Source organism: Camellia sinensis, chromosome 10 (genome assembly GCF_055761805.1).
Source record: "Camellia sinensis isolate YWXY chromosome 10, ASM5576180v1, whole genome shotgun sequence".
Lineage (NCBI taxonomy): Eukaryota > Viridiplantae > Streptophyta > Magnoliopsida > Ericales > Theaceae > Camellia > Camellia sinensis.
The window spans coordinates 56,145,400-56,158,926 of record NC_138970.1 but is presented as its reverse complement, the minus strand read 5'-3'; the positions used below and the strand labels follow the sequence as shown (position 1 = coordinate 56,158,926).

General features: G+C 34.8%; 1 protein-coding gene across 1 annotated transcript; it reads right to left on the bottom strand.

Moving 5' to 3' along the window:
- Window positions 1-7,180: 7,180 nt before the first annotated feature.
- Window positions 7,181-11,561, bottom strand: LOC114257882 (transcription factor AS1). The gene is made up of 2 exons (XM_028197705.2): window positions 11,003-11,561; window positions 7,181-8,475 (listed from the first exon to the last, which is right to left on the bottom strand). Exon 2 carries the CDS (start codon window positions 8,423-8,425, stop codon window positions 7,346-7,348), a length of 1,080 nt encoding a protein of 359 aa, XP_028053506.1. The 5' UTR covers window positions 8,426-8,475; window positions 11,003-11,561; the 3' UTR covers window positions 7,181-7,345.
- Window positions 11,562-13,527: the final 1,966 nt, after the last annotated feature.

The window sequence follows — 13,527 nt, the reverse complement described above, 5'->3', positions numbered from 1 at the left end:
TTCAGAGCCAACTTATGGCTTTTAGTTTTGAAAAAGTTATTTTGGACTGTTTGGTTAAACTTATTTCAAACAGCTTCTGATTCTAACAGCTTATTTTAACTCAAAAAAGCTGATTCTGAGAAGCTGCTCACCCCTTGCTTCTGATTATCAGCTTCTGCTGTGGACATATTAATTTATGATTACTCTTAAATTTTTTTATTTTTTATTTTTTTAAAAATAGAAAAAGACTCAAATGAACTATAGATTATTATTATTATTATTTATGAGAAAGGTAGACAAACAAAAAATAAAAATTAATTAAAAAAGCTATTTTACAACTTATTTAACAAACACTACTCAGCAACTTAAATCTAATATCCAACAGCTACACCAAACAGATTAACAACTTCTGATTAAAGTCATAATTTATAATCTGTTAAGTTATAATCTATAAATTATTTTAACAGCTACACCTAACGGGGCCAGTGTATATTACTAGCATAAACTAATATCTTGGCTTTGCACATGATATCATTGCTGCAGTCAATGCTGAGTAGAAGGACAAGTTGAATCAAGGGAAGAAGGCTCAATTTCATTTTCTTTGTGACATCATTTTGAGTGTTTGGTGCCTAAAAAAACACAAAACAAAAAAACAAAAATTGTTATTTTATTCTAAATTATGTGTATGTTTAAGTTCAGTGCATAGCCAAAGTCCACAGAAGTTATGTGAATTTTTATTTTTTTTATTTTTTAGTTATGCCACCACAGATTGGATCATTACAGATGGATCTAAATAATAAAAGATTTTTATTACATTACCTAATAATTAATTTGTAATAGAAAATTTTCATTATATTATCTAATAATTATAAAATAGTCATGTGAAAAAGTCATTACAATTATTGACTTTATTTTGTCACGACAATTGAGTGATGTGAAGTGGAATTCATTCACTACGGCCACATAATAAAGAGGATTCAATCGGTCGAGAATTTCTATTTTGATAATTTAAATGTGAAATATCTATTTCTATAAATTTTCAGTTTAAATTAAAATTTGTTAAAGAAAATTTTAACACTCATAAAGTGAGTTGACTTTTTAATTATTTTAATCTGAGATTAAAAATTTTTGTTTGAGTTGAGCTTTTAGATTATTTTAACTTTTATGAAAAAAAAATAAAATTATTATAATTTAAATATGATATTTTATTTTATTAATTTTTTAATATTTTGTCTTTTTTATAATTATTTTAACCTCTAATTTCAAAAAATCTCATGCCAAACGAACGCATAATATGTTAAAACCTACCATCACCTACTCCACCTACTACACCTACCACCACCTACTACCACCTACTACACACCTACCACTACCACCTACTCCACCTACTCCACTACATCTCCTATATAAGGAGCCCCTCACCATTTGTAATAGATAACATATATCAATCAATAATATATCAATTTTAACATGGTATCAGAGCTAGGTTAAGAACCTATTCATTCTGCTTCACCGGCGGGCGGCGGCCTCGCCTTGGCCGCCCGCCGGACCTCTACACATACCCAACTTCATCTTCCTCTCTCTTACCTCTCGGCTCTCTCAGACCATGACAGCCATCTCTCTCTCTCTAGAGACCATACCATGACAGCCATCTCTCTCTCTCTCTCTAGAGACCACACCATGACTCACACATCTCTCTCTCTAGAGACCAAAGAACACACACCACTCAACAGAGGGAAATCACACACATATTTAGACATGCAACGCCACCTGTAAAGGAAGGGATCTCTCGACTTTCTCTCTTTCTCTCTTGATCTCTCTTCATAAGGACATTTTTCTCGAGGCACAAATTAACAACGGCAGCTTCGAACCAACCACTGTCGCCACCATCATCCATCGTCCTTCTCCACATTTGCCACGTCGATGGTGCCGCCGCTGCCTGTCCTCAACCGCAAGACCCAGATGCAAATCCACCACCACTGCCGACCATGATCTGTAGCTCTCACGCACTGCTCGTCTGCTAACACTCTCTCTCTCGGTTTTTGGGTGTTGCTCTCTCCCCAAACCAATGACCAAGCCCAGTTCTCTCACAGAGCTTCATACACACACACCCATTCTTCTTTTATTTATTTAATCACCAAACCCAGTTCTCTCACAGAGCTTCATACACACACCCATTCTTCTTTTATTTATTTAATCACACCCACCCAGTTTGTTTCACTCTCATTATCACATCCATACACACCCGTATCATGTTGTCTTCCACTTTCTTTTGTTTATCCTTTTAAGATACACCCTTATCATGTTGTTCCCAACTTTCTTTATTTTATATATATATATATATATATATATATCTTTTTATTATATTATATTACTCCAACCCTCTCCACTTTCACACCACGCCGTCTGATCCCACTATACCCTTTTCTTTATTTTATTTTATCTTCCTTCTTTCACACAAAAAAAAAATCAAAAAAATCCATTCACACCCAACTCGTTTTCCTTCCACAAACTTGTCATTTCTTCTTGCCGGGATCAACCCCGATCACAATTTTACACACACAGGAAAAAAAAAAAAACACACACACACACACACACACACACAACACCCACCCTCCCCCAGGAGTAGGGCTGTTCAAAAATCCGTTCAAACCGGTAATCCGGACCGAACCAGACCGAATTATACGGTTTGGTTCGGTTCTATTAAGAATTGGTTCGGTTACGGATTAAGAAATATGAGAACCGTAAAAACGGTTCGGTTAATGGATTTTATGAAAAAACCGCGGTTCAAACCGAACCGAACCGAATTTAAAAAAATAAAATAAAAAATATATATATAATATCAAGTTTTATTTTTATTAATTGATTTTTTATAATTTTAATGATATTAGGATGGTATATATATGTAATATTAAGTAATGCCATAATATTATTAGTTTTAATCATGAGTTAAATGTAATTAGTTTGAATAATTATTTTGCTAATATTAATAAATTATTCTTGTAAATAGAAATTTTTGGAACCGTAAACCAAACCGAAACCGAACCGTTTTTTCGGTTTGGTTCTGGTTCGGTTTTACAAGTGTAACGGTCTGGTCTGGTTCTCAAAATCACAGAACCGTTAGGATTGGTTCGGTTCTTGGATTTTCTCAGAACCGAACCAATCCGGACCGTGTACACCCCTACCCAGGAGGGATTTTTCTTTTCCCTTCTCTACTCTACTGCAGGTCTCTTCTTTTTGCCTCCGTCCTGAGCGGCCCTTGACGGTGTTGCCTCAGTGCTTCCTAGTCCACCGAGCACGTTCACTCCCCCCTGCTCCTCCACTGCAGCATATGGCGGACCTCCAAATCGGAACATCACGGTGGCCTTCCGCTTCAGATCCTTGTTTTCCGCTTTTAGCACACATATCTCTGCTTGCGCATCCTTATACATGCACTGGAGCAGAGCCAGTTGGGCGTTTAACTGCTACACCTCATTTGTCCTACTCTGAAGCCGGTGCGACAAGTTTGTGACTGCCGTCATCGTCTCCACACAAGACTTCAATGTATACTGATTGGCCTCAATATCCGTTTGCACTGCCATTTTTTGCTCCACCGACCGCATCGAAAAGTTCAACGGAGCAAAACCAGAGGTGTTTGGTTGAGGTTCACAGGCCACCGCACCAGTTATCTCTCTTGTTGACTCGTTGAGGTCAGGAAAGAGAGTGAGCAAACCACGGGACGACGAGGCCATTTTCTGGGCAACAGAGTGTTACAGAGTTTCTCTCTCAGAAAACGCAGAGTTTTTCAGGAGTTTTTTTTTTCAAGTTTTTTGTCTTCGCCTCAGCCTCAGCCTCCGTCTTGGCTAAATAGCCAAGGCAGCCACGCGCATCATGCGTCGCTCGGCGCTAGACGACAACATGGGCGCGCCTTTTGATGGCACGCCTTTTTATGGATTTGGCACGCCTTTTGATAGCACACCTTTTGAAAGATTGGGCACACCTTTTGAGGGTGCGACTTTTACACCGGTCCGACATGACCCCATAAACTGCTCCCGACATTTGATTTCGGTTAGCTTTTACAACGGTCTGACATGCCCTCGTCAACTGTCCAGACTTTATCTGCTATAACGGTCTGCCACAACCATCCAGTGTCCTCTACAACGTTATGACACAACCATCCCGTGTCTTCACCAACGGTCTGACACGACCATACAGTGTCTCATATCCTCTTTTATTTTATGTATTAGACTATTTTCTTGTTTTGTTACTCTCTCCAAACTCAAGTTGATTAGTTCCTATCCCCCTTGAGTTTGCGGGGGGCTGTTAAAACCTACCATCACCTACTCCACCTACTACACCTACCACCACCTACTACCACCTACTACACACCTACCACTACCACCTACTCCACCTACTCCACTACATCTCCTATATAAGAAGCCCCTCACCATTTGTAATAGATAACACATATCAATCAATAATACATCAATTTTAACATAATACAATCCGACTAGGGGTGGGCGCGGGTCGGTTGCGGCCACAAAACCTTCAATCTGCCATCCGTCTGCCAGATTGGTGGATTGGAGAAAATCAATCCGCATCTGTCCGCCAATCCGGCGGATGTGGATTGAGCGGATTGGCGGTTTGGCGGATGGATGCGAATCAGTTTGGCGGTTTGAAATTTTATAAATTTTCAACATTATTCAACTTGTGCACTTCCTCAAAAAAAAAAAAAAAAAAAAAAGAGAGAGAAAGAAAGTATTACAGTTAATGACTTAAAAAAGTATTACAGTTACTGCATGTCTCATCCAAAGAAAGAAAGTTTGAAACTTTAGAATATCAAAATCACTGCATGCCTCATCCATATATTTCAATCACAGCATGCCTCATTCACATAAAATATTACAATCTATGGTTCTTAAAATATAAAAATAATGCAAACCACCAAAACCATGAACAAAACAATAGTAGAGATTGTATGTCTCTGTATTGTTACATTTATATATGTTTTTGAAAACAAAAGCCAACCAGCATATATTATATTTTCTATTTATTACTTTTAGAGTTAGATTTAAAAACCAAAAAATATAAATAAATAATATGTTTATTTTTTTTAATTCAAAAAATATATTCAAGTTGAAAACTTTTTTTCAACAGAATATTTGAACTCTTTTTCAATTGAATACACAAACAAAATATTTAAACAAATTGAAAACACAAAATCTTATAAATTACTAAGAGTACTCGCGGTTTGGCGGTTCGGTTACGGGCAAAGAAACCTCAAATCCGCCATCCGTCTGCCAAATTGGCGGATTGGAGAAAATCAATCCGCAACCATCCGCTCGACATCACGCATCCATCCAAAATGCGGCAGATCGGTTCAATTCGATCAATTTTGACGAATCAGTATATCCGCTACTCACCTCTAAATCCGATTAGTCCAAGCTCCGGTCCAAATAGACACTCAAACTGGCCAGACTTAGACAAGCTACCAGCACACGCGGTCTGCGCATTGAAAAAGGTAGACTGGGTGGTTCGAGCACTAACACTATTTGGTCGAAAAATTTAGCCAAGAATTTTAAAATATATATATATATATATATATATAATTAAATAAAATATAAATATATTTTATTTATATTTTACTTACATTTTTTTTTCTTACTCTCTCTTCAAATTTTTCAACCTAAAATAACGTAAAACAGTGTAAATCTGACGTAAGTAGTGTTTGTTGCATTCCTACAAACCAGATCTATACCTTGATAATATATTCTAGATATATATATTATTTTATTGTATTCATTTCATTCTCTCTCAAATTATTATTTTTACAAACAATAACTTTATAAATATAAATGTATAAATATATATAATATTAAAATATTTTAAATGAATGTATATTAATACTTATTTTTTTAAGTAGTCTATAATATAATTTTAAATATATTTATTAAATAATTATAATATTACAGTTCAATTTCAATTGACTCAACAGCTAATTCAATGACTCTTGATTCAGCCACTTTTTCAATTTAATCCTTTTTGATTTGATCACTTTTTCAATTTAATCAAGGGTCTGAATTTGTACAGTATTATTGAAATATATTTTTTTTAAGCAGAAGTGATTAAGACCCCTCTAACGGGGTCATCCCCACGACCCCACAGACCTATGATTGGCCAAATTTTTATTTTTATTTATTTATTTTTTCTCCTTCAATCACCAACCCCGTGTGTGTAGAGGTGATGGGGGGAGAGGTCCGGATCATTTTTCTTTTTTAAGTATAAAATTGATGTATTTGTATAGTCTCCAAACTTGAAAGGGTCAATATTGGTTGGTTGATAGACGGAAGAGCTAAAATGACAGATCAAAGTCTTGTTTCAGAGAACGATGCCAATCTAAATACACTAACCACATTACTATGTTTTGGTATTTTTCAGCTAAGAATTGTCAATCCATCACTTGTCATACACCAGTAACAATATTCATAAAGAATAAAGCTTCCGACCCCAAGGGAGGTGCTGGGGTCGTGCGCCCACTGATTGACAAAAAAAAAACTTTTTTTTTTTTTTTTTGTGTTTCAGTAAATGGCGCAGTGCGACCCCCACTGAAGCTCGGCTCATTCATAAATACTCATTCATAAATACTCATGTAAGCAGTGATCACATATGAGGCACACACCACCCATGTAAAATTTTTGATAAATTTGTTTTTTTAAAAATTTATAGCATATTTGTTAAAAGAAGGAGAATGATTGATGCAAATGGAATCATTTATTGAATTGATGGATATTAGAGTAGTTTTAACTGAAATTACAAACACTGCCATCTCAACCCTCTTCTAACGACCTGGCTAACCAGCGAAGTACCTTCCGACCAAAAAACCACCGGCCATGTAGCACAAACGGTGGTTGATTTGAGTTCACCGTATGCAAAAACCTTCTTTGCCTATCTCTATCATGAGAAAATTTCCCCCAAACATCACTATATATACATATCATTACCCAAAGACTTCTCAAACACGATAACTGGCTTTAATCATACACAATGTCATGCCTTGCTAACAATCGGAATAATTTCACCTCCAATTACTTCCACTGCTAAACACAGTAAGAAGGTTTTAAGATCCGAGAACAAACGATCATTTTGCACTGGAAAAGCACGCACATGCTCTCACTCCAACAAAACAGAAAGACAGATGATTTAGGCGACAAGTAGACACTACTTGTAAAATATACACCTATAATAGATAAGTTAAATTTTTTTTTTTTTTTTTTTTTGAACACCAAGTTAACATATCGTTTGAAAATAGACTTAAAAGTAAAAAAGAGCCAAAAAAATAAAAAGGCCAGTCCTGATAATACAACTATGCCAAACCATGAATGTCAACTCACCGGCCATTGGGCTCTGAATGCCTGGACCGGCACCCCATCTGCTCAAGAAACTTCGTGAGTCGCACGTGCTTTCCAGCCCACTGCTCAGCCAATTTCTGTTCCTTGGCTTCTGCATCCCTCCTCAGTCCCACTAACTGTTCTCTGTATTCCGCTTCAATCCTATCCAGTGCAGCCTTCTGTTCTTCCATAAGAGCCCTTACTTTCGACTCTATCTCCTCCATTTTCTCTCGCCTCCGACAAGCCTTCTCTGATTCCAGTTGTAACTCCACCCTCTTTAACCTCCACGCCACTTCCTTTTTGTGTGCCACCAAAGCACGGTGCCCTTCTTCCAATTCTCTGCAGCATTCGGTAAGTTCAGAAATCAGCAAGTTCTCACCACAAGGAGGCGGTGTTGACCCATGCGGTGGCAAATTGCCCAACACACGATGGTTATTGTCGGGTCCTCTATCAGGCTGCAGCCAAGGAATTGCAGGCGGGGGGGCAACAGTTGCCGGAGAAAGAGAAAGTGTTACAGAAGGAGAGGGTGGCCGTACATTGGAGGCAGTACTAGAATTGGAAAGCCATGGAGGAAGTAAATTTGGCGGTGGAGGAGTGGGTGGGTCGGGGTGAAGAAACCCTCCGTTTGAAGTCGCCATGAGGAATGTTGGGGCAGGGCGTTCTTTCACCAACTTCTCCGCGAATGTCTCTAGAATCCGGTCGTACTTGCCCTCTTCGGCCGGGTCCACAACCTTGTTGTTGTCCTTCTGTTCTCTCTGTTGCTTCTCTTTAAAAACTTCCCACCACTTACCGAGTCTCTTGGCAGTTCGGCCAGGGACTTCAGCTGCAATTTTTTTCCATTTGTTGCCGTGTTTGGCCTGAAGACGGATGACGAGGCGTTGCTCTTCTTCGGTGAGGGAACCTTTCTTGATGCCCGGTTTGAGATAGTTTTTCCACCTCTCCAAACAGGATTTGGCGTCTCTGTCAAGAGGCGTGTTCATGCGCTGTGACACAAGGTTCCACTCCCTTGGTCCATACTGTTTTACATACGCACGCAACAGAGCATCCTCTTCAGGTCGCCACCGCTGCCTCTCCTTCATTTCCAGGTGCAGACACCGATGCCCATTGCCTCAAACTCGTCATAGCGTATCTGATAACAAGTATGGAAACAAAAAAAAAAAATCAATGTAGGATAGAATTGAAGATTTCATGGCATAATGGCCAGATCAAGAAGCTCAAATTATCAAAAAATTGGTCTTTGAAACAAAAATGCTAGATTTCTAATGATGAGCCAAAAAGAAAGTAACTTTTCCATCTTACATATAGAACTCTCGACGAAATGGCGACCAAAAGTAAATTAAAATAAGATACAATACTGCACAGGAAGATCGGATGATCCTAACCACATGATTTCATCATATGTGTCTTGTAGCAAGTTCTCAAAATCACACTTGTCTATTTTTATATTTTTTATGCTAAATTAGATAACTAGAATTATCAAATCAATATGAATTTTCCCATAAATGTATACATACATGGGCCTAAACAATGAGATCATGAAATTCACCAAACTCCTTCAGCAGAGAACTTTACGCAATTAACTTAATGGATCTTCAATTCCTCAAATATAGGATCGTTCATATCAAACAAATAGATGTATTCTAAAAGTTATGTTTGGATCCTAAATTATGGAGTGATTTGCAAAGAAAAAGAAAAAAAGAAGACAAAAGTGAGTGAGATATGAAGGGTGTGTTTGGTTTGTTTTTGAGAGAGTGAATTTCAAAAAAAAATGGAGAGATAGTTTAAAAAAAATTTGGTTTGTTTGATTGTATATTTTAAAAGTAGTTTTGGAGTTTGGAAATTTAGAATGATTTGATATTTTGTTGTAACTGAATAGATGTGTGTAAAAAAAAAAGTGATTAAGAAGGAGAGAAAAGAAAAAAAAAGTAATTGATTGATGTGTAGGAGAGAGAGTGATTTTAGAAATTTTTTTAGAAAAATCGCGAACCAAACAAAATTTTGAAATTTTTTTTTGAAGAACAAGTCTCTCATAAACAAACCAAACAAGCCCAAAGGCCTTGTTTAGTTTGTCACTTGAGAGATAATTTTTGAGAAAAAATTTTAAAAATTTGTTTAGTTGAAAATTTTTGACAAAAAAAAGAAAAACAAAAATCCAAAATCACTTCTCTAACACACATCAATTAATCACGTTTTTTCTCACACCATCTATTCAACAACAAAAAAGATAATAATAATAAAAAATTAAATCATCCCAAACTTGAAAAATTCAAAACAATTTTCAAAACATATCACCAAACAAATTTTCAAAATTTATAAACTCTTCCCAGAAAATTATTTTTCAAAAATTATTCACAAATACAAACAGGTTTCTTTTTCTCTCAACTTTTCCCTTCCCTTTTGTTTTCCCCCATTACCCTTTCCTTCTTTCTCCCTCCCATAATCCCAATAAGTTTGAAAATGAATTTTGGGATTCAACATCCGATTAAAGATGATCCCTTTGGTTCACTTTTAACATGAAAAGCACTCACTCAAAAGTAAGAAAACCATACCTAAAAAAGTACACATTTTCATAGCATTCACTTTATTCAGTTTTCAGTAGAAAACAAGCTGAATTTTTAGCTTCAACAGAAAATTCAAGATGGAAGCCTTCGAGCATGATTTTAAATAATGGTATTGGACAATATTATCAGCAAATAATAGTATGAGACGCCCAAAATCCAAATATGTATTGGCCAATATTTAAAACTTTACCCTGTAGGCATTGATATACAACTTGGTGCCAAGATCAACAAGAAGGGTCTCCTAAATAATTCGAGAAAAAAAAATTAAAACAAGAAGAAAATAAAGAGCAGAGAATACACAAAACGTCAAGAAAATTTGATCTGTCTGCAATCTATCAAGTTAAACCATGATAAGATTGACTACATTGACTCACACTTTGAAGCATTTGGGCCCTGTTTGGAAAGAAGAATACAAGATGTGATATCCAAATTATAATCATTTTACTTTTTTTTTATCACCCTCATCAAATCAACTTTAAAATATAAAAAAACAACCATCTTCCAAACACAACTTTTCAAATAACACCCCAGAAAAAAAATTAAAATTAAAAATTAAAAAACTAACTGAAGTAACCAACTTCCCAAACAAGCTCTTGATCTGTCTACAATCTATAAAATTGAACCATGTTACGATTGACTACATTGACTCATACTTTAAAGCAACTTCACTACCAAATTCTATATTACAGAGGTAGTTAAGTACCATATTTTTTTAGAATTAAAACTCAGAGATGTGATTAACCCAAAAGCAAATAATAGTAATAATAATCAAAAAGCAAATAATAATAATCACCAGTCAGTCCGTACGGTTTTTAGCATCTCAATAGTAATAAAAAAGCAAATAATTTCCACAATATGCTTAGAGAAACCTTAGAAATTATTGGGTTTCCATCCAATAACATTTTAAAAGTGAAAAAACAGTGTCCGTCTTTTTGTGGTCAATGCTCTTGCCATCAAAAGAAAGATAAGTTAAGCCAAAGAGTAACCCTTCAAACAGAAACATAGATATATAATACACAGAGAGAGAGAGAGAGAGAAAGCAACAAACTACAATTGCATTACTTGTTTCTTCAACAAAGAAGAAGAAGAGCTTACTGTTCAGTTTTAAGAAACCAAGCTTGTCCATCAGTGCATTTCCTGTTCGATTTTGTCTATAAAACAGAGCAAGAACCAAACCCAAACCCAAAACCAAACAAAGATCGTTACGGAAAAACTAGAGCCTAGAGAGAGACTAAGAACAAAGAACAAAGAACAAAGAAAAAAGAAAGAGAGAACAAAAATGGAGAGCAGAGTGGAGGACAAAAGATTAGAGAGAGAGAGAGAGAAAGAGGATCTGACAGTGGCGGAAAAGGAGGGCACGCGGAGGAGAAGAAAAGGGCTAAGGACGAGATTTCAACCCCCTCTCTCTCTGTCTCTCTTGGTTGGCTGATGTGTATAAGGGAATGTGCTTACGTGAGTTCCGGTGGTGCTTCCGACGAAAAGGCTATATATATACAGAACAGAGTGAACGATATATACGTATAGAGAGAGAGAGAGAGTGAGAGAGAGAGAGAAACAGAGTCCTCTGCTTTTTCTGCAGTATAGCCAGGAGAGAGAGAGAGAGAGAGAGAGAGGGTGTACGCTCGAATTCAGCGCTTAAAATGGGTCACATTCCGTCATATCTCTTCGGCTCTTTAGTTCGTTTTCTTCTCGGAGAGTGGGTAACATGACAGCCTTGTCATTCTTTAGGATGACAGGCTAAATCTGAAATCAATGGGTGTTTAATTTTGGAAAATAATTTTTTTGAAAAGAATTTATAAAATTTAAAAATTTATTGGATAGTATATTTTCAAAATAATTTTGTAATTTTGGATCGTATATTTTCAAAATAATTTTGTAATTTTAGAGATTGAAATGATTTAATTTTCTTTTGAATTTGAATAAATTTGTGAGAAAAAATAATTGATTAATGTGTAAGACCATCTCTAATGATTACTCAAATCTTTCATCAAATTTAAATTTGATGAAAATTGAGTTTTTTTCTTACTCCAACGATTGTATCAAATAGGTATCAAATTAAGAATTTCACTTTTTTTTCATTAAACTGAGGATAAATGTGTTTTTCGTCAAATCACTATTCATTGTCGTTGCCGAATGTCCCCCCAAATGTCTTTTCGGATGACTACCTCAAAGTAAAAATTTGTGAAAAAATTACACTACTCGGTCAATCATCTCAAGGCAAAAATAAAAATAAAAATAAAAAATTATACTGGTCATTCAACCGGCTGGACATCCGCCCCCGATCATCTGCCTAATTGACTGGTGTTATGATACAACTCCAAAATCTTCATTGGAACACTTAGGGTTGGTTTTGGGTGTCCTAAAAAGTGCACTTTTTATCTTTTTACGAAAAGATGTGTAGAAAAGTAGAGAAGTGATGTGATGAAAAAAAGATAAAAAGATGGATTATATAGGTTATGCCAAACCTAACCTTAATATCAAATGAAATTTTTTCTCAAATTTTATGAAAAAAAATAATGCTCCGTTGGAGATGTTCTAAGGGATACTTTTGGAAAGATGATTAAAATCTAGTTTTTAACTTTTCTATATTTTTTCTAAAAAAATGTGAGAAATGATGTGACTTAAAATAAGATAAAAGTTAAAAAATAACTTTTAATTCACTTAATAAAAAAAAGGCCTAAGATATGAGAGAAAAAGAGAGGTATAAAAAGAAAAATAACTTAAATTTTTTTTTTATAAAGTTTTCAACTAAATAAATTTTAAAAATTTGTTTTTTAAAAACTGTTTTTCAAAGACAAACCAAACTAAGGCTGAAATCTGGGAGGTGTGAGTGGTGGTGTGATAGTGATTGTTGTATCTTCAAAGGGTGCGAATTTTACTTCTGGACCTCCCGGGTCAGTAAAAGCGGACTCTATTGGAAAGTTGTTACGCTCAATTTTTGGCACTTGCATGTATTAAAATTGGAATAAAAAAACATTTAGAAATAAAAAAATATATGAAAAAGTTTTAAAATGTTTTGAAATTAATATAAAAAAAGCACTTTGATGTTTACAAATTCAAAAATTATTGCAATTTTTTTTCATATTTTTTTATTTGTAATAATTTTTTTATTTTTTAAATATACTTCAAATATAAAAATATTTGTGAAAAAATAGTACATTTATGTTTTTTTGGGGGTCTAATAAACCATGAATTTTAACATTTAATTTAGGTGGAAAGACTAAATTAATGTTTAAAAAAAGTTAATTTTGTATGACCTAAATTTATATGTTGAATATCCTAATTTTATTTATTTTTTGGTAAAATATTTATTTTTTGAAAATAAATTGACTTATTAATCGGTGACAAATGAACTATTTTATTAATTGATATAATCTAGTAAATAAAAAATAAAAAACACTTCTAAAACATAATTTTTAGATTTACACTCAATGATATCAAATGTTACATGCGAGTTGATTTGCTTATAAACCAGTCAAGTAAAACACAACTCTTGACATATCATTGTAGATAAATTTAAGGGTAAAATTTTAGGTTTTCTAGTATTACTCGTAAAAAAAAAAAAAAAAAAAAAAATACATGTGGCATGTACCTCTTGTATTAATGAAATTGACTCGATA

Excerpts from the sequence above, each read along its gene's own strand:
- LOC114257882 (XM_028197705.2), bottom strand. The coding sequence starts at position 8,425 with ATGAAGGAGAGGCAGCGGTGGCGACCTGAAGAGGATGCTCTGTTGCGT.